Source organism: Maylandia zebra, linkage group LG23, assembly GCF_041146795.1.
Source record: "Maylandia zebra isolate NMK-2024a linkage group LG23, Mzebra_GT3a, whole genome shotgun sequence".
Taxonomy (NCBI): domain Eukaryota; kingdom Metazoa; phylum Chordata; class Actinopteri; order Cichliformes; family Cichlidae; genus Maylandia; species Maylandia zebra.
The window spans coordinates 25,153,419-25,176,091 of NC_135188.1; the positions used below are offsets into that span (position 1 = coordinate 25,153,419).

General features: G+C 39.3%; 1 protein-coding gene across 14 annotated transcripts in view; it reads right to left on the reverse strand.

Moving 5' to 3' along the window:
* Window positions 1-22,673, reverse strand: part of inpp4ab (inositol polyphosphate-4-phosphatase type I Ab) — a 77,724-nt gene that overhangs the window by 37,728 nt on the left and 17,323 nt on the right. For 13 of the 14 annotated variants that reach the window (XM_076880660.1, XM_076880661.1, XM_076880662.1 and 10 more), the window contains exons 2-8: window positions 7,198-7,439; window positions 6,379-6,423; window positions 5,874-5,992; window positions 5,122-5,238; window positions 4,960-5,039; window positions 1,654-1,765; window positions 1,067-1,157 (exon numbers count right to left, since the gene is read on the reverse strand). In XM_076880660.1, coding sequence (XP_076736775.1) covers window positions 1,067-1,157; window positions 1,654-1,765; window positions 4,960-5,039; window positions 5,122-5,238; window positions 5,874-5,992; window positions 6,379-6,423; window positions 7,198-7,306 — 673 coding nt within the window. In that variant the 5' untranslated portion in view covers window positions 7,307-7,439. Of the gene's footprint in view, window positions 1-1,066; window positions 1,158-1,653; window positions 1,766-4,959; window positions 5,040-5,121; window positions 5,239-5,873; window positions 5,993-6,378; window positions 6,424-7,197; window positions 7,440-14,355; window positions 14,416-22,673 lie in introns of all 14 variants that reach the window. The other variant, XM_076880650.1, reaches the window with a different exon arrangement.

Here is a 22,673-nt window from a genome sequence, read left to right on the forward strand (position 1 = left end):
TAAATGAATGAAAAAATGAATGAATGAATATTTCCACATACACGCCTACATATATACATACACATACATGCAATCTGAGGAGCAGGTGCATTGTGAGGTACACACTCAGTGTGTGCGGGGGCTGTTGCTACTATAATAAATACGGTTATAAGAAATACAGTTTACAAAGGTAGGAATGTTGGTTTGCTTTATAGTATGAATAAAAATACGGTTTATAAATAAAGTGTAATGAGTGTTGGCAGTGCAGTTATCCTTCAAACAGGGTGGAGGTAGGGTATGTTTGACAGCCGGTGGGTAAAAACTTTTATTGAGTCTTTTTGTCTTTGACCTGATCAACCTGTTCAACCTTAATTAAATAGACTAAAACTACCAGTGAAACTAATATAAACTACATTATATCTAAACATTTTCAAACAACAGAAACTAAACTGAAATAAGAAAACCCACTCTGGAAACTTAACTGAAACTAAACTCAACTGAAAATCAAAAGTCAAAATGAAATAAAAATAAAAAACAATTAGAAAATACCTACAAGTTGTGGTGTGTTGGCACAACTTTTACACTGAAGGCAAATTTTTGCCATTTCTGGTTTGTGTGACAGTTTATCCGAGTTTCACTTTCACTCAAACAGTAAACAACGAGTGTTTCTAAACAAGCTTACATCTTGTTAACGGAGGTTTTATTGTGCACCACCATGTGACTGGCAGCAGCTTCTAGCAACCACTCAACAACCAGCCAGGAATTAAACATTTTTCCTTCCCACCAGAGGTTGCCAGGGATCCACGGACTGATTTCTAAGCTTATGTGAAAGGGTTCTAATGAAGGCATTTAATGCAGGAAGATCTGTTTAACATTCATGTCTTTAAATGCTTACTCAGTTACCAGATTAAACAATTTTGATCCAAATGTTTAATTAAACTGATTAGAAATATATCAGCAAAGTACAGGACAATGTAGCCAAGTTATTTTAACTGATTTAAGAAGAAAGAAAAACAAAACTTCACCAAAACCTTACTAACACCACGCTACTTTGCACACACCGAGTCACAGAGCAAAGCTGTCCCACCTGAGCGCAGCAGGGTATCTTTGCACAACGAGGCGTACTTGATTCGGACTCCCATCGACTCCGTCAGGCTCTCGTCGACAGGCAGCACCGTCTGCAGGACAAGCACAAGCACCAACATTACACTACGTCAGCTCTGGCAGGCAGCATCCACCTTCCTTTATCTCTCCACTATCACCTACACCACACTCCCAGAGCTTCTACACAAACCCGAGATAAATGACTTTACTGCCACATGGCGATGTCTTTATTGTACCATGATCATTTAATATATATGCTTTATATGCAGTCACAGAAAGCAAGGCTCAGGAGCAAACATGCAGCATTTTACCAACATTTGAGAGACAATGAAGCGTAAACACTCAGAAGTCTGTCTGAGATATTTAAGTATACAAGTCTAATCAAATTCTTTACAAGCAAACATCAGAACTTTTGATGCAAATGCAAAATTATATTAATTGAATTAACCTCAGAACATTTGTTGAGCTTGCAGATATAATAACTGACGCCAGTGTTAGCCAATCATGGAAAATATCTACTCAGATCACAAGGAAGATAAATAAATCTGCCCGTGGCTGCCAGCCTCTTACCCGGCCGTTGATACTTTCTGGCAGACGTCCCATCGACATCCTCTGATCTGTTCTTTCCTCCATCTGCCACGCCGCCACAGTGATGTTCCCTACCCGCTGGTTCTCTGCTGATCTGCCCATTTGAACATAAAACAGCATTAAAGCTGCTAATCATTCTTTTAGTATCATTTAATTCCTAAATAGCTTTTTTAAGTGCCAAAAAACCTTCTGCAAACTAGGTTAAAATTAAGAGATCCGCTTTTAATCTTCTATGTTCTTACCAATGGCTGTATAAAGATCTTCTACAGTCAGTGGCTCTTTCTTCTCTGAAAGAACATCTTTAGCAGCCTTAGCTAATACTTGCTTCCTGTTTCCTATTCATTTTAAATGCGGTGTTCCTCAAGTCTCCCTCCTCAGCCCACGTTTGTTCTGTGTTTTTTTTTTTAAATATCCTTCTTCTCAGCCGGATGATTCATTTCCAGAGTGCCACCCACCACTGCCATTTCGATTATATTGAGTTACATGTCCTTCTGCTATCCAACATCCTCAGCAGATCTTCAGTGGCACACTAAAAACTAGAACCACAAATCTGTCACTATATGCTTTTTCCATTTCAAGTTTTGTCTTGCAAATTTAGCAGGAAACACACTTAAAGTAAAGGAAGGACGTCACACATCATTTCATTTGACTAACCACATTAGGCTTTGTGTCAAGATGGAGAAAAAAATTGAAGTAAATGACAAGCAGGCTTTTATATGTTGTAAATACATAAATGACAACACTTCTTACTTTTCAAAGTAAGAAGAAACATTTCATAAAAATGAAATGTTTCTTCTGTACAGTTAAAATTCAAGCATCTTTTATTTCTTGCTTACCGTTGTGGTCAGCAGTTTACACACAATCATCATGGGCATGAATGTCATGGTAATCTTTCCTTGGCTAGACTGCCTTGATGACATTAAATCATGGTTTGCATTAAATCTTTTGAATATAAATGACCAAAAAATTGAGATTGCTCTATTTGGACCTTCTGACCCTCGCTTTTCTCTTAAGGTTGACCATGGTCCTCTGGAAAAATCCAGAAATCCCTTTGCAAAGAATCTGGGAGTGTTCTTTGATAGCAGCTTTTCATTTGAGAAACAAATAAATTCTGTTGTAAAAGCCAACTTCTTCTAGCTCAGAGCCCTTGCAAAAACTAAGAACATTTTGTCATTTGCTGACTTTGAGAAAGTGAGACATGCATTTATTTCATCCAGGCTTGACTACTGTAATAGTCTTTATTTTGGTATCAGCCAGGCTCTGCTCTCTCATCTTCAGCTAGTTCAGAATGCTGCAGCCTGACTCTTGACAGGCACTCGTAAACATGACCATTTTCCCCAGCCTTGTTTCATTTACACTGGCTTCCAGTATGTTGTAGAATTGATTTTAAGATTTTATTGCTTGTTTTTAAATCTCTAAATGGATTAGCTCTGGCATACCTCTCTGATCTGTTAACTAAAAATACTCCAAATAGAACTCTTAGGTCAGCTGCTAGTTGCTTCTAGTTTGTCCCTAGAAGCAGTCTAAAAAACAGAGAAGACCGGGCCTTTGTGATTGCTGCGCCCAAACCTTGGATCAGTCTGCCTGTTGAAATTAGGATCTCTCCAACACTAGACATTTTTAAAACCTGTTTGAAAATGGTGTATGGCGCTGGCAAGGCTGGCAGCCTTAACCCAATTTCCATCGGGATGAATAAAATATTATCGATCAATCAATCAAAACACATTTTTACACTCTAGCTTTTAATTGTGACTGAGTTTTGTTTTGTTCTTTGTGTGTGTTTGATCTACTTTTTACTTTTTTATTATGTACAGCACTTTGGTCAGCCTGTGTTGTTTTTAAATCTGCTTATAAATAAATTGCTTGATTGATTGATAATCTTGTCTTTTTAATGATTTCTTTTAACTGTTCTTCTCCAGGGTGGAATGATTGTGCAGCATGCATCTTTAACAACTTTAAAACACTGGGTGCACATGTTTGTTAACTTCTTGTTAGTGATCATGATTGTGTCCAACTGGTAGCTTTTCTTTGCAGCATAAAAAGGATTGTTTGATAGAACTCATTGGACTGACCAATACTCAAAACTAAGGGAAAGTCTAAGGAACTCAGTAAAGATCCAAGAAGGAGAACTGTATATTTAAACAAGTTGGGAAAGTCTTTTGGAGTCTTTTCTAAACAACTGCAGATTCCAAGGTCATCGGTTCAAACAACTGTACTTAAGTACAAGTTATTCAGATTTGCTGAGGTCTGGAAGAAGATCCAAACTGTTACCCTCAAATAAGAGGAAATTGGTAGGGATGCCCAGGAACAAATCAGGAACCATCAAGACTCGAGCCTGTCATGAACTGGAAACTGCTGGAAGACCAAAATCTCTGTCCACAGTGAAACCTGTTTTACATCATCATGGACTGAAAGGGTGCTGACCAAGAGAAAAGCCCCTTCTTGAAGATCTACACTTTCAAACTTGACTACAATTTGCAGCTGCCCACATCAACAAGCTAGATGCCTTCTAGAAAAAAGGTTTTATGGTCAAACCAAACAAAGATTGAGCTATTTGTCCACAATGACAAGAGGTATGTTTTCAAACCTGTACCAGCTCTCAAGCAGGGTGGTGCTAGCATCATGCTCTGGGGCTGTTTTGCTGTCAGTGGTACAGGTGATGCAAAAGGTGGATGGAATAATGAAGGAGGAGGACTACCTCCAAAATCTTTAACTTGACCTCAAATCAACAGCTAGACCATTGAAACTTTGACATAATTGGGTGTTCCAATAGGATAATGATCCCAAACACACATTAAAACTAGTTTTGAATGGATAAAGCAGGTTCACATTGAACTTCTGGAATGGCCTTCCCAAAACCCCGACCTAAACCCTGTTGAAAAGATTTGTGGACTGAGCTTAAAAGCCAAGATTGTGCCAAGAAACCAAACACTTTAACTCTCCCAATTCTGCCAAGAATAGCAGTCAAATATAAGCCAGGATTATACCAGAAGCTCACTGGTGGCTGTGAAAAGTGTCTGGTTGAGGTGCAACATGCTAAGAGACCTTGAACCAAATATTAGTGGGGGTGTAATTATGATATTGGAATATGCAGTTGCTTAGAAATGGCTTCAAGAAATCTTTCACTCGCAGTCAGTTTATGTCTTCAAAGTGAAAGTGGTGCATCAAGACGGCAATAAAACAGCAATAAGTTGGAGTGAGTTTTGCTTAAAGAACTGGGGTGAATTTAAAGAATCTTGAATACAGCAGTAAAAAAGCAGAAGTGTTGTGTGTTTAAGTGTGTGTTACCGCAGTTCGAGCTGTAATTTGTGGCTCTTCTCTTGCAGTATCTCCTTCACAGGGAAAAGTGCAGAGCCCAACATGTACATCTGGACAGACAGACAGTTCACACGCTGAGCTGCTTCTTTGCTCAAATTATTAAAATAAAATTATCAGTGCTGCTGGTCGTACCGTGCCCTGCGAGCGATCCTTCACATCATACGCAGCCAGTTTGACCTGCGTCAGCTGGTTGATGTTGGAGTCCTGGAAGAAGGCAATGCTGCTGAGGAAGCTGGGGTTACTGGTACCCTGTGGAGAGACACAGGTTACACAAAATAGTTCAGCAGTTCATGTTTTGTTTTATTGTTATTATCATAATCACATTTTCAAGGAAAAGTAACACAATAGCAGCTTCAATTTGCGTTGAAATTTAAGTTAAAAGTTCAAACCATGTGCAAAACAGGCATTTTGGAAGAAGAAAGTCATTGTAACACATACAGATACGCCTAAAAATACACTGGTTTCACACTGTATCATTTTAACTTTGCCAAATATGCATAAAAATACATATTTATGAGTGTTTACCCAACAAAATCCTTATTTTTGATGACTCACTCTGCACTTGAGGGGGCGTGCAAATAAATGCATTCAATACAAAGTGATGTGACCTCTGAAATTGCTCTTTCAGAGGTCACATTCGTGTTTGGCAACAAAACTTTTCTAAAAGTGTGTTTTTGCAGTTTTATTATTCATTTCTCCCTCGTCCTCCACATCCAGACTGAATGACGTAGATAAGGAAGGTGTGGGTGGTGGCAAACAGGTCACTATGCCGTCGTTAAGTCACACCTACAAGCTGAAATCAACGTTATGGAAGCTAGAGCTGCTTAAACATTAGTCCAACCGTAACTTTAAGTCTGTTTCTGTATCTGTGTGACGAGTCTGACCTCTATGACTTCAGTCTGGGCGTGTTTGGTCCAGAAGGCCTGCGGCGGCGTCGTGCAGCTCACTGCTACAAAGGTGTTGGGTTTTCGGTCCAGAGAAGGAGTCACCAGGTCTGTGCATGCTGGGTGAGAAAACACAAGCAAATCAAGCCAAGAGGCAAGCAGGAAGACTCTCTGAAGGCACTTGTGGTTGCACAGGCAGTCTTGCAGCTGCGAGGTTGGAGAGTTTGTTTCAAAATGTTTGGATTGATTACACATACTCATTAACTCACAACCAGCTGACCATATACTCATATATTCTCACTGTCTGATATATTTCTGCTGCTGAGCTGCTGTTTTATGGAGATTTTCTGAATATATTTTGCTACCATAAGAGCAGACTCTGCTCTTATGGTAGTCACTGTCACTTGCAGTGAGTAGATCATGAACTGAGGCACTAACGACCACTAAATTTAAATACGGGTTATAAATGTCACGGACAGCCATCATAAATGCTCATATTACTCACCCACACTGAATTCCAGCACAGGTTCATCTGGGTCCTGACTATTTCCTGCAAAGTAACACAAACGTCATCATAACATTAAGTCAGAGAAACAGCATTTGAAGCTTTTGTACATGATAAATTATGCTGCATTACTAAAAAACAAAGTCGACCAGCAGTTCATTTATTAAAATCATCTCCAGCTGCAACATTGAAGCTACTTTACGTCAATTTTGATTATGTTTAGATGAAAATGAAACTAGCACCCTTGTAATGTCTTTTTAAATTAAAGGTAAACACAGCTCAGACTTTCAAAAGGCTTTTATTTTGAAATACACAGAATGACTTGACGTGGAATGACAGCTTGAGGTATTATACTTCCCTTTAGATTAATAGCATGTCTGTAAAAAGGATGTTTTCCTGTAATCCCTTTCATGGCTATAAGCCATGTTTACCTTTGTAGGAAAGGTTTTTATTTTGATCAGATCAAATCAGACTGCCTTGATATTAAATGAGTGACAGTCTGACGTGTTATACTATCAAGGTAAAGGGAAATACGTCTGTGAAAACAGGACGTTTCCCTGTAATCTGTTTGTAAATTAAAGGTAAAAAACTCATACAGGACATTTCAATGGCTTTTATTTTGAAATACAAAATCTGACCATTTTGATAATGTGTGAATATCTCAGGGATGCTTTATTAGTGTGAGTTGGACTTATTTGACCCTTTTCTAAACCTAACCTCCTTAAATGTGACCAAACTATATTTGACACTCTATTTTGCTCAAATGCACAAAACACTAAAAAGTTTCTGACTCTAGCTCAGTTTCCACGTTATTCTGACCTGCGAGCGCCAAGCTGATCATCTCATTGGACAGCTCCAGCGTGTTGGCTCGGTACACCGACCACGGCCTCTGCGTCCTCGAGCCGCTGCGCTCCCTGCCCCCCGCCATGCCTGTCTGGGAGGAGCGAGTGACGGCAGGAGGCCTAAACACACACCGTCACGCGTGCAGTCGCACACTCCCATGTGATGTGACCCTCCACCTGCACAGATCCACGGCGGCGCCAAGGAAACGCTTCACCTCTCTACAAAGGACAAGAGCGGAGAGAAGAGGAGAGGTGAGGGATGTTTACCAACCAGAATTTACAGCAATGTTATATCTTTTAAAAATGACTTTTGTCCTTAAGGCATCAATGATCAGTTGGAGTTCCAAAACCCAGAACAACATACACCTATGTCCCCATCATCTGAGGGCTGTGCCATGAAGTCGGATTAGCAGATTTGTAGGTATGTTGAGCTTTAAGTCTTCAGCTTTGATCGCCATAGTAACTTATGCTGAACACATAACTTGGTCCAGAGCAATCAATCAAGTTAATTTCACTTTGATCTCCTGACTACAGTTATCTCCACATCTTGTTTACCAGGCTGTGAGACAGTCAGCTTCAATGTTTCAAAGTATCCAGTTTAAAGTTTCACAGATCTGACGTGCAGCCAGTAATTAATTAAAGTTAAAATGTTTATGTTACCGATCTGTGCACCAAATCTAATGATTAATGATTTTCTGGGGTATTAATGTTGTCCTATTTACAATCAAATTTGCATTTCACTTTTTTATTTTTTGTATTTATATTTTTTATGTTCGTTATACATTTTTTCACCTTTTATCGTTACATGCTAACGTGTCCGATCAGGGTAGGGGGCGCTCACAGGGATTCTTTGTGTAAAAGAAGAGTGAAATACCCCTTTTTATGTAAACATACACCAGGCCTAGAGAGCTCGGCTTAACAGAGGAAGCTGACAACCACCGTTGTGATACTGGTCATCTTGTACTAGGGTAGAGCAAAGAAAGCTTGCTGTTGTTGACCTTTTTGAATCGTGGTATACCCCTCAGATCACAGTCGATCACAATCATCACACAGCATGTTGATCCTTTAACATAAAGTTAATTCTAAGAAGCAAATTAGAGAAAACATCAACTAACTGCTATATTTATCTATATTCTTTTCAAGCATTTAACAGCAACATCTGTTGTGGCATTTATTTATTTATTTATTTTAATTTTGGCAGTTTTGGTCCTCTATAAATACATAAATAAACTGCACTGCTGTTTTAGACTGTTTATGCTTTATTCTCTGTTTAATACGCTTGACTTGTTTAGTCTGGTTAGACTTATATAGTCCATTTAATCTATTGTGATAACAAGTTTGTTTGCACAAACAGAGGAGTCAGAGAATTCGTGGTTTATGGACACTAGCTGGACATCATCAGGACGACGTCTTTCAAGAGAAACAAAATCTAAAAACTGCATGTGGTGTAGTTTCGACATAAATTCCAACAAATACAATAATGAAAGTGTTTGAAGAACAGAAATGAGGAACGAGTCACAGAAAGTAAAACTTACAGGACAAACTGAAAATATTGGATGTGACTTTTGGGGTCGAGAACTCGAGCCTTTATTCACAATGGCCGCCGACGCAGCCTGCAGCATAAGTTCTTCTAAGGCTCAGCTCGTCTTCCTCCAGCTTATTTAATATTCTGCTTGTGTGCTCATGTTCTGCTTCAACCGTACACCCTTTTTGTTGCTGGAAGAATCTGATTTCACTAACAGGGATCGATCAATACGGCATCATCTCAGCATCTGAGAAACATGCAGCAACTTTCTGTGGCTCTCACTTTCACATCAGGGTCACAACACAACACAGCAATACATTCAATAATTTAATCATATGCAAATCTCTCCATGCAAATACAAAACAGACAGCCAGAGCGGAGATGGCCCCTTGCAGCGTGTTCAGGGTAAAGAAGGTCAAAAGCATCACATTAATTTTCATGAGGACACAAACAGAAAATCTTGTTTTTACAAATATGAATCAGCTGCAGGTTCAGTGTCTGCGCAAGCAGCCGAATTTAAATGAGCGAGCATCCTCTTTTCCCACCGTGGGCCTTCATTACTGCTTCATTCACTGAGACACACACACCCAAAATGTATCTGCTATTCATTTAACCCAACCACCACAGAAGTGCACATGTGCTACATGCACAAGGTTGAGCTGTGCCCCCTTTTAAAGGTGATGTATATTCACTAAATGAGGGGTGTCAAACATAAGGCCCAGGGCCTGACGTGAGGACTGAAGTGAAGACTGAAGTAGGCCGTAAGGACTCCAATCCAGTCCACTGGACAGCTTTGAAAAAATGTGAAGAACAGAGATTTTGGATTTTTAACTGTGTTTTCATTAATTTTGCAGCTTTTCCTAATTTTAGACCCCTGCACATAGATTTTATTACCAAAGTAATTAACCCATAAACAATGACATGACATAAAAAAAATTTTTTTTCACAGTCTATTAAAGAAATCAGCTTTTTCTGTTTTGTTTTGTTGGGCTCAGCTTCTTTTCTCATATTAAGATATATCAGGGACCACATGAGTTGTTAAACTTATTTACATATTTATGTTACATTTATGAAATGAATATGGCCCAATTTTTTTTTCCTTTTTCACTTTTGGTTTTTAAATTCAGTTGAGTTTCAGGTAGCTTTCCGAGCTTTTAAAAAAAAAAAAAAAATTATTACAGCATTTTTGGAATAATGTCAGGAAAGCTTAAGGAAAATCAGGACACGTATAACAATATAACAAGAACATTTGACAGCACTTGGCTCTATCTTGTAGACATCTCATCAGACAGTTTGTGATAACAAATTTAACCAAAATATACAAATACCAAAACTATGTATATTTATTTTATTTTACCCAAGTTCCCAAAGTTTTTTCAAAGGTCTATTAGTAGTTTTTATTTTATTCAACTACACTGTTTTAGTTTAGTTTAATTTAACAACAGTAACCTTGGTGTAGACTCGAGGGTACTTGTATCTAAGCCATGAACATCACTCCTGTCCAGTGCCACTGAATCAGGGGTGTTTACTGCTGACACAACACAGGAGCAGCCTAGGTGAATACAGCACATCCGCTGGTTAAATAACATATCAACTTTTTATTAGCACTATTTATGTCTTTCATAAAAACTGTTTATATGAAGGGTTTATGAAAGACAGTCCGCCGTGTCCCGCCATGTCCCAGAAATCAAAACATCAGACTGCTTCCAGGAAGACTGGCCGTCAGCTCAGGACCAGGAATGTTTGGAAGCAAATAATTCAATTCAAATCACACAGCAACATTAAGGACTAACCTCAAGCGGTGCATTGTGGACTAGACCAACATCAATAACCATAGTTTAAGGTTTCCACTTTTGTTTATGTCTAAAGTTGTTGCAGTGCTGCTTTTGTTTGTTTTTAAAAAACCTCAGTCAGATCATCTGTAGATTTCAACGTGCTACTTACAAATTTTTCAGAGGTGAAAGAATGTGGACCATTTTTAACGGTGGTAATGGTGTTTGTCTGCTTTAGGGGACTGAAGAACAAACTGAAAAGGCCACTCAGAAGGTTTTGAAGGTAAAGAACTTGAAAATTCTGCAAATACCTCAACCTAGCATGAACTTCACGTGCTGAAGACACAAACTAACAACTGGAAACCCAGTTCTTTAGTAACATCCATTAACATTTAATTTCTGACTGTGTTAAACTGGAAAAGAAAAAATATTTTTTGCTCTGCCCCTCAAATGCAAAGCTTAAGTCTACACTTCTTGCACCTCCAACACTCCACATGGTGTCACAGTCCAAACACGTCCCAGGCTATGTTGTCTCATATATGGATATGTTGATAGTGTGAAAGAGTGAAGAGCGTATCTGTGTGTGTGTGTGTGTGTGTGTGTGTGTGTGTGTGTGTGTGAGAACATGCTCTGTCAGCCTCCTGAGCCCCAGCACGTCTGCATAAACAGTGGAAAATACATAAGAGCACAGTTTGTGTCTGTGTGTGAGCTCTCGCTGCTTCACCAGAGCATTTTATGTGATGTTTTAATGCCTGATGAACGTTCCCCATTTGCCCATCTATTTTTTTTTCCTCTGTTCTCCAGCTTATTTTTGTTATCCTTATATATGTCATCTTGAGCGTCTCACCAACATCTTGTCTGTCCATCGTTCTTCACCCCTGTACTTTTTTTTTTTTTTGCTCCACTCCTCTTTTGGGATTGTCCCCCTAAAGGTTTCGGTCTGTGTACAAGCAAATGTCCCACTCTTTCTCCTGCTTTTCTTCTCTTTGTCCCATTTTTGTAAAGAGCAATTAGCCTATTTACAGCAAAGCTGTCCACACGAGGGACTGTACCCAGCTCAGATGGAGGAGCACCGCAGTCTAGATTAACAATACACACAAGGAGATCTCTGCAGTATTTGGGTTGAGTTGTGCTCCATTTCCTACAGAAAAAAATAATCAAAATAATGTGTGGATAATCACACCTGTTTCTACAAAACAGCCAAACTGTTTTCCTGACACTATGTGCTACACAAAAGCCCACTCACATTTAAACACACACTGTATATAAAAGATGGACTTAGCCACTGGGACATCACCCATTTGTTTTGGTCTAAGTGGTTAGAGAATTAGCAGTTTTACAGGTTAGTTGTTTGAAGCCAGAAATTAGCATATTTGGACGAGAGCATGGAGCACTAAGCTAACGATAGGAAGCTTAGACCTCAGTCATACACGCTAGAGACCAGTTAGAGACCCCTTGGCAAACTTAGGTGGAGAGATAAAAACGGTTGTTCTGTGACCAGTTGGTGAGTGGTTGCTGAAGGGAACTACACCAAAAGCCCCATTTTCATTAGTTTAGTTGCTAGCAGATTGCCCCAGTCATCCGGCATGCATATAAGCACTTGCTAACTACAAGCCAAGAGTTCGTAAAACTAGCAAAAAAACAAAAACAAAAAACAAAAAAACCCCAAAAACTTTTAGTTATGAACCTGGTAAATCTGACAGTGCAGCAGGCAGATTTTGCTGGAAGTGTCTCTTAAAATAAGTAATGCGGTCTGACTGTCACTGAAAGGAATAAAAGACTCGAGCATTACAGCTGAGCCCAGTTATTACAGAGTAATCAAAAGATGGTATGTTCTTGCATTGAGCTAAAAATAACTTAAAGTGGCTCATTAAGAAAAGTGTTAATGTATTTATCTTTGGAAAATATTAAAAAAATAACATACAGGAGTGCACAAAATGTGTTCCTTCAATTTCAGATGTTGAAAACTGGAACCATAAAACCGGCATTTTAACCAAAGAGGTCCAGAATGTGAGCTTAATTGTGGGTCTGGGTTAATAGTCGCTGGCCTACTTCCTGATGTATATGGTCCACCACTAACAGTGTTCCATTTCGGGCCTCTCAGATAGAGGTGCCCTACATCTGTCACTGCAAACAAGTGGAGCACTACCTGAAGGAAAATCTACCCTATTTGCATTTGCATTCAAATGTAGTTTTGCACTGGACTGTGAGCAGGATGCTGCGGGTCCAAATTTTCCTAACTACACCATGAGGTGGCTGACTACTCAATGAAATATTAACCAATAGGACACTGTAGCTGCAAAACTGATCATTAAAACATTAAAACCACTGACAGGCTAAATGAACAACACTGATCATCTTCTTCTCCTGGAAAACTTCAGTCCTGGCATTCAGGTGGATGCTATTTTGACACATACAAAATAAGCAAACCTCCCCCAGCTGGACAATTTGTCCTGCAAACCCACAAAACTCCTCCTCATGTTATTACACAGCATTTAACACTTACATTTGCAGAACTACACAAAGGAGAACAGCAAGTCACATTAATAAAACCCAACACCTAAGTAAAGGTTAAACCAGTAATTTCGAGCAAATTTGACTTAAATCAGGGGTCCCCAATCCCAGTCCATGAGGGCCGGTGTCCCTGCAGGTTTTAGATATCACCCTGGGTCAACACACCTGAATCACATGATTAGTTCATTACCAGGCCTCTGGAGAACTTCAAGACATGTTGAGAAGGTCATTTATCCATTTAAATCAGCTGTGATGGATCAAGGACACATCTAAAACCTGAAGGGACACCGGCCCTCGTGGACTGGGATTGGGGACCCCTGACTTAAATAAACCAGACCACACATAGTATTGTCTTATTTTACTTTTAATAGCGTTCTCCTTTTGTGACATTTGTCGCTGATGCATATAAACAAGATATTTTTATTACTTTGGCTTTAGATTTTGATTCAAGAGCTGTATTTTTACTATTAGCATGGCTGCTTTTTAATAATTTGGCCTTAAATATCCCCTCCCTATGTAACTTCTGCCTGGTAATGAATGCATGTATAATTGGAGAAGAGTCAGTAAATGAATGCACAGCATGCATGTCAGGTTCAGACAGATTTAATACAGCTCTGTTTTAATGAGGTACAAAATTTAAGACCTGTGAAGACAAACTCATTTACGGTGGAGGTATTGTGCTTTTAGCTATTTTCTGTCACCTTATTTCCTTTCAGTGTTGTTAAGCACGGTCAAAGTGACCGTGCTTTTGATCTGTGAGGTCAAGATAACGTAAAAGTAATCACTCTGAGCCAAAAGAGGCTTTCAACAACTCTAAATGCTCAGTTTCAGGCATTTTTTCTACTCTTGGCTCTGTATGATGTCAGAAAGAGTGCCCATGCGAGGGGCAACCTATCAGAATAAAGCTGCCATAAAGGAGGGAGGAACTAGAACAGTCTGAAGTAAGGGGGGTTCACAGAGGTCTGGTAAAGTTAAGGAGGGATTATTTTAAACTATAAACCATGCAAAGCTCCTCTAGTAGAGTCCAAGAGTAAAACTAAGGAGCTAGAAATTAGTGGAACAACTCTGTTTTAATATCAATCCAACAAATTTGGAGGGCATTTTCTAGAGACTGTGACAATTTGTTTTTCTAAGTTTGATAAATGGGAATCATACTGATAATTTCTGCATAAAAAGTAGCAGCAAGGCATAATTTAACAATTTTTACTAATAAAATCATCCAATGCATCTGTTAAAAGCTGCAGTCACAGTATGTGCAGATACTATACAAAACAAAGTGCATCACAGTGAACAGTAAACATGCAATAACTGTGCACTCTATAACCTTAAAATGCTGCTTGTGAACTCGGACTCCAGCAGTCAGGATGGCTGCAGCTCCATCTCCCTAAAGATTTATATACACACACACACACACACACACACACACACACACACACACACACACAAGTCAACAGCTATACAGCCATCGTGGCTCCAGTTCATTTTAATGACTGCAGCAAGTCTCCACTCCAAGTGCGTGCCTACCATCTGACCGGCTCACTATCAGCCAACTGTATCTGTACAACAGCTTTAGTATATTTAATGAACTCATGCAAACTTTTACCTTTGAAAATAGGTGATATTTGTTATTTTTAAATGAATTGTTTCCAGCATTTTAAGCTCTCTAAGCTTCATAAGCAAAAGATGTAGTTACTTGAAAATGTCCATCTTATATTAGAAAACTAGTTGAGCCTGGTGTCAAACTGTAGGTAAAATTGTAAGTAGGCCTTTGGCAAGCTAAAGAAAGCACATACAGCTAGCAAGCAAATGAGCTAATTCTCAGGGGGTCATGTAGGGAATTTATTTCCTATTTGACTGATTTTTGATTTTTTGATTTTTTTAAAATTGGAATGAGATTTCAGGAAGAACCCTTGACCTCATGAGTAGTACTTAAAGGCAACGACAATACCTCTGATTTAGCTTTCAGATCTACTGTCCCAGCAGTGGATAAAATAACAGCGGTGTGTGGATGAGTTCAGATAATCAGTCTTATTAAACGACTAATCAAACTATCAGCATTCCGAGCAATAGAAGAGTCTCTTTCTGAATTACATGAGGTCATTCAGCACTAATTAGGCCACTGAAGAGCAATCTGTAAACAGCCACAGAGTCATGAAAATACATGTTATAATCAAGAGCAGCTTCGTTCAGACCCTTCTGATTAGTCTTTAGATAAACTCAAAGTAGCAGGTGTGCCAGAAAATTCTGTACAACTTTATTTAATCATTTCAGAAGGTTTCAAATTAAGTTAAGGTAACAATCCAATCTGCTGCTGCAGTTTTAGCGATTTTTCCTCACCAATACATTCAGCTTTCTCCTGTAATTAGTTTCCACCTTTGGCAAGTTTCCTTTAATCCGTGTAGATCGCCATGAGTATCAAATGTTTTTCCTAAGAGTCAGAAGAGAATTGGGGATGAGCACTTTTAAATAGGAGACCACTTTTCTAGGAGTGATCTACAGAAGGAGCTGAAACTGTCATGAGTGCTTATAGAAGATTTAAGATGATTTTAATGGTACTTTCACTACCATGACTACCTTCACAGCTGTATTTAATATTCATCTCCACTGCCTGAGACTTTTATCCCAAATAAAAATAAAAAAAATACACTCACTGGCCACTTTATTGGGTACAACATGTCAACTGCTTGTTAATGCAAATATTTAAGATGACCTGCTGAAGTTCAAACTGAACATCAGAATGTAGATTAAATGATCTATTTAAGTGACTTTGAACGCAGCATAGTTATTGTTATAAGTATTACATAAACTGCTTTTCCCTCCACACAACATCTATCTATCAGGGCTGTGTTCTTTCTCCTCTGCTCTTCTCCCTGTACACCAACTGCTGCACCTCCACCCACCAGTCTGTCAAGCTAATCAAGTTTGCAGATGACACCACCGTTATTGGACTCATCTCGGACGGGGATGAGTCTGCCTACAGGAGGGAGGTTGAACGTCTGGTGTCCTGGTGCAGCCACAACAACCTGGTGCTGAATGCCCAGAAGACAGTGGAGATTATTGTGGACTTCAGGAAGCACACAGCCCCACTCCCCCCCCATCATCCTGACTGACACCCCCATCACCTCTGTGGACTCATTCCGCTTCCTGGGTACCACCATCACTCAGGACCTGAAGTGGGAGCCCACCATCACCTCCGTCATCAAGAAAGCCCAGCAGAGGATGTACTTCCTGAGGCAGCTGAAGAAATTCAACCTGCCAACACGGACGATGATGCAATTCTACACTGCAATCATCGAGTCCATCCTCACCTCCTCCATCACCGTGTGGTACGCTGGAGCCACTATCAGGGACAAACAGAGACTGCAGCGTGTTGTGCGCTCTGCTGAGAAGGTGATTGGCTGCAGACTCCCATCTCTGCAGGACCTGTACACCTCCAGGACACTGCGGCATGCAGCTCGGATCTCAGCTGACCCTTCTCACCCTGGACACAGTCTGTTTGACCTGCTCCCCTCAGGCAGGAGGCTCCGGTCCATTCGCACCAGAACCTCTCGCCATAAGAACAGTTTCTTCCCCTCTGCTGTTGGACACATGAACAATAAACGTACGACTGTCCCCACCACTAACTCATGACCCTACGCTGTGTTCACTGCATCATTCCATGTTTTGGCACTGATCACCACCTGCACTCATGTATATATCTTTCTACGTAGCACTTTTAATTCTTATTCTCATGTATATATCTCATGTATATCTCATGCATATATCTTTCTACGTAGCACTTTTAATTCTTATTCTCATGTATATATCTCATGTATATCTCATGCATATATCTTTCTACGTAGCACTTTTAATTCTTATTCTCATGTATATATCTCATGTATATCTCATGTATATATCTTTCTACGTAGCACTTTTAATTCTTATTCTCATGTATATATCTCATGTATATCTCATGTATATATCTTTCTACGTAGCACTTTTAATTCTTATTCTTACTTTTATTTTTTTCATGTCTATTTAAGCGCAATTTATGACAGCATGTTTGCACTGAAGCACCGCAGCAATTTCCTAATGTTGTAAACCTGCTCAACATTTGGCAATAAAACCCATTCTGATTCTGATTCTGATCTCTGGTCCAAAAAACAGAAAATGTCTTGTTGATGTCAGAGGCCAGAGGAGAATGGCCAGCCTACTTCAAGCCGATACATTAACTCAAATAACCACTCATTACAACGAAGGTATGCAGAAGAGCATCTCAACAGCAGCAGAAGACCACACTAAGTGCTACTCTCAGCTAACAGCAGGAAACTGAAGCTACAATTCACACAAGATACCAAAATTAGACAATAGAAGTTCAGAAAACTGTTGGCTGGTCCGTCGAGTTTCAATTTCTGCTGTGAAATTTGCTTTAAACAGCATGAAAGCATGGATCCATTGTGCCTTGTATCAACAGTTAAGGCTGCTGGTGGTGTAATGGTGTGGGGGATATTTTTTGGCACGCTTTAACCCCCGAAATACAAATCGAGCAACTCCACAGCCAACCTGAGTGTTGTTGCTGACCATGTCCATCTCTTTATGACCACAGTGTACCTGCTTATGATGGCTGCTTCCAGCAGGATAACACGGCATGTCACAAAGCTCAGATCATCTCAAACTGGTTTCTCGAACATGACAATGAGTTCACTGTACTCAAATGAACCTCCACAGTCTCCAGATCTCAATCCTACAGAGCACCTTTGGGATGTTATCATGTCAATATGGATCACCATCTCTAAGGAATGCTTCCACCACCTCGTTGAATCTGTGCCACGTACAATTAAGACAGTTTTGAAGGCAAAGAGGATCAAACCTGGTGCAAGAATCAAAACATTTAAGGTGTCACCACCCCCCTAAAGAAAAGGTTTAATAGAAAGAATCTATTAGACTCTGTGCATCTCTGGTCTTTGTTTCTAGAAGAAGAAAAAAAATTCCAGCCTCTCAGCCAACTGAAGTCACTTTTTCCACTCCCAGGGCCAAAAAACACCAGGGTTTGAGAGGGCTCAAGATGCCCAATTTTCCTTATCAAAACTGGGCTCATACACACACTCCAAAACAAAAGTCCAGGCATTTAATGGGCAGCAGTTAGCGATCTCAATCCTTTCACTACCCAGAAATGGTCAAGTATATTTTCACCATTTCACAGATCTGCAAACAAATACTGCTTCCTGGCATTTTCCTTCTTCAGTTTGAGTTCACACTACATCCTGCCTAAAACAAACCCTCTCTGTATGGCCTGCAGCAGATGACAGTGACAGATTTAACTTCTTGAATCAATGCAGCAGGTCTGGAAATTCACTACAAACAAAAAACACCAAATGACAAACTTTTACAAAGGGGATAAACCCGCCATATAAGGCAGCTCCAAATTTGGCATGCTTCTATGTGTCAATGTAGGTTTCTGAGTCAGATGAACCAGAGACACACATACACCGTATAAACACCACGGTTAATCCAGGCCAGAGCTCCTGACCTAAAACCCCGATCCAGGATTCACAAAGCGCATTCAGGTTAATTAGTGGTACAAACAGGCCTAAAGATCCATCAACAGCAGCAATTACAGGGAGGACTTGGGTACATCTCAAGTTTTACTATGAAATACTGCAAGCAATAAAAGCCTCACTTAAGTTCTAGCTTATAATTTTTGTAGATCTGAAAGCATTTGATCACCTCAGGTGGAAAACAATGACTTCTGTCATTTTCTTGTCCTTACTGGGAAACCGTGTTCACAGTCAGACTCTCAAGGAATCATCCATAAAGAACAAGACAAAAAACAAAAACAAAAAACAAACCAATACACTACAACCACAAAAATTTTAAATTTTATGTTCTTCCAATTGCTTCCATTGTGGACGCAGCTTAACCAGAGAGGCTGATGAACAGCACATCTATTATTAGATATTAACTTATTAAGAAAATTTAGGCCTGCTGGTGAGTGCAGAAATGGCATTTACCTACCCCTACCCTATACTACTGCCATAATCAGAATTTAATTCTAGGGGAAAACACTGATTAGCAAAAAATAAAAAATAAAATAAATAATGTTAATTTTACTATTTTCTTCTTATTTTACGATTATAATATCATTTCCTGCAAACACAACTCATTTTAAGTCAGACATAACCTCCTCAGGAATTATTTTTTATGAAAAGACCTATCATACTGGAAAAGAAATAGCCTGAGGTCAAAATTAAGTTGGGTTGTTTATATATAAGATTGCAGTCAAGGTATCCTGTATAAAGCTAGTCATTTTACTCTTTAATGCCATCAAAACTAAGTCATAGAAAACTCTTAATAGTGCCATAATTTACTGGTTAATTAAAGAAAATCTTACAATTCCTACTTGTATTTAAGAAATCATTCAGGTCATTTTGCCAAGCAAAATCTTGTATTACTTAAATATTTAAAAGTAGTGAATTTGCATTTTTGTTTGGAAAAGAAGAAGATGTGTGAATGTAGTAAACTGTAGATGTGTTTATTCCTTCAATCACAGGATTATAATGATTATTTACAGCCCTCTTTAAGGAATAAATCCTTAATCCATCATTAATCACAATATTTAACATACGGGATAATAGCTGCTTTATTTCCATTTATCCTGGAGAATTTGGTGGGTATCCAGCATGAATAGGATTAGAGATTTTAATCAGTAGATTGAGAAATCTTACTTGCTGTCATTTGGCAGAACAACGAGCCACTGAGAGCTCACAATGAACCTCTAGCATGACAAGAGTCCACAAAAAAAGGTCTTTCCACCCTTCAGCTCTCTCAGTCGCGAGTCTGAAACACATTTAGGTTTCTAACCCTGCTCACATTAGCCTTGGACAGTGTCTGAGTGCATATTTATGTGTGTTTGGAGCTTCTGTCTTTGGCTTCATCCTCAGGCAGAAAAAGACAGATTTGGAAAGCGTGAGCATGAGACTCAAGTTTGACCATACATGGTGAAACCTCCTTTTCACAGCGTGCTCTGTGCCATGAGGCCTTTCACACAGTGAGGACAAAGCCTTACGACACACGCTTTCATGGGAGAAGTGTGTTTGTGTCTGTCTGATCACATCTGTCAAACACTTTCTTCTAAATTTGGTTCTTCCTCGATGCAGAAGGGGGAAAAAAGCTTTATTCTGCCACATCATTAGCTGTCCAACACAGAGCTTGAGCTCTGACAGGTTTAATACTCATCATCGTTGTGTGCAGAGTGGATGGACTTCCTCGGAGATAAGAGGAAATCGTTTTCTCAAAATCACCGAATGTACAGTTTTGTATTTCCTCTACCTTTGATATTGGATTGGATCCGGTTCCGCCCCAAAGTTGTTCCCTATCTGTGGAAGGTTATCAATCTACTGTTTATCTCAGCTGTAGGGGCTGGGTAAGAAACATCCACCTATCTTTACTCTGAGAAGGCTGTAAAACTCTATGACAGGATTCAGGTGCGTGTCTCACTTCTGACCAATGACAGTCATGCTGAGGGAAGTCTTTGAGCATATGCTGAGCTGCAGGCAGGACTGCTGTTAGCCTTCATTAGCTACAGTTAACTGTCATCAGTTGCCGTTCACTGGCGTTAGCAAACATTTCTTTGAGGTGGCTTTAGCATTGTTGGAAACTCTTCATCAGAGGTAAAGTGCGATTTTTTTTTTTAGCACACTTGAGTCCAACATTAACTAGAACGATATCAACTTATTAGCTTAAATAATTACGACTATATCAGTAATAAATAAATGAGCATGTTTATGCAGTGCAGGAGATGAGGCAGGACATGAAGAGGATGACGACATTTTATTAAGTTGACCATCACGTCTCTTTCTGCATGCTTTAGTTTCTTGACACCCCAGATATAAATGATCATATAAACTATTACCCAGTGTGGCCGTTTAAATGGAGCTCTGTATCTTTATTCTTGGAGTCTACTAGAGCAGCTTTGCATAATTCAGTTTAAAATTTACCCCATATCAGTTCCTCTAAAAGAACATGTTGCCACGCTTATTTATTTACAGGAATAACTGTGGCGATATCTATAACTTTTATTATAATGGTGTTTGCGAAATTGAAAACTACACGTAAAAAAATACAAGTCAAATCTAAGGTTTGGTGACTTTGAACCAAAATAAGCTTTTATAAGCTTTTTAATGCTATATGTGAATTCATGTGCTAAGTTACACAAGTGTATGGCTCAATCCAGAGCAATGCATTTCCGAAATCACACAAAAGATTAAAGTTGCACAGACATAAAAATAAACTAGACGGATACACTTAATGCACAGAGACTCTAGGGAACACTGTGTTTAGATAGATTAAAACATTTTAGGAAAGGGTCAGATGGACATGGTTGTAGATGACATGTTAAACTACTTTCAGTTGTTGTAAAAAATAAAAAAATAAATAAAAACAATCCCACCATGAATATGGCTAATATTGTTCCAGTTTCAGCATGTGGATTTGGATTTGTTGGGTGTTGCCCCCAAGTTCATCATCTTATAGTTTTCAGCTAATTCACTCCTAACATATGGCATCAATATTAAAGTGGACATACTTCCAGCTCCTTATTTTTATCCCTAAAGTTTACTAGAGCAGCTTTGCATGATTCACAGGTAAAAATAAAAATTTTTCTAACTCTTTAAGATAGCATTCTTCTTAAACAGCAGATGGGTGAGGCTTCTGTATCTCTATATATGTAGCTCCATATTAGGAATCTTACTCTTAATGACATGAAAAATATCCAAGCCTAGGAAGAAAAAAAAAAGTGTGGCTCTGAGTGTTTAAGGTAATGTGAAGTAGGGCTGGGCGATATATCGAGTTTTTTAAAAAATATCGATATATTTTCATACGAGATATAAGATGTGACAATATCGTTTATATCGATATAGTATAAGTTACGTTATAATTATAGTTGTGGAGCCACAAGTTTGCCGCTCTTTCGTCCACTTTTGTCTTTACGCAACGTTACTCGGCCTCGCCTCTCCTTCACTGAACACAGCTCCCCTCCTCCATCGCTTCATCTGCAGGCAACGACAAGATGGACACGGCAAATCTCCGTTAACGAGTTACCGCGGATCGCCCCGTGGGTGGGGCTGGACGGCATCAACGTGATAGCGGGCTAACCGAGCTAACCGCGCTAACGACATGCACGGCCTAAAATCCTTTCATTTTCTCAAAAATAGACAGCGCGCCTTATGTATGAATTCTGGTTGTGCTTACTGACCGCGAACCGATTTTAGGTGATACACGGCGCTCAGCAATCTGTCAAAAAATGTTTTAGTTCGACTTTGGTAAGTTACGGAGCTGCAGCGCTTGATGGATTGTTGGAGCATTACGGCTACTGAGGAGCCTCGCGGAGTGATACGTACTGTGCTTCAACGTAATATTACCGTATTGTGTGTGTATAAGGACCATAAATGGCACCTGTTCAGAGACACGGTTACAAAGCAGATTTCAAACTCCAGGCTGTCAGTCAGGCAGTAGAAGTTGGGAACAGAGCAGCTGTGAAATCTCTTTGTTATTATGCTCGGCGTCTGTTAGTTTACATTTTGACTGCACAATTGTGAGCTTTTTGTTATGCACAAAAACAACATTGTTGTCTTTTATTTATGGAGCATTATTATTTAATAAATG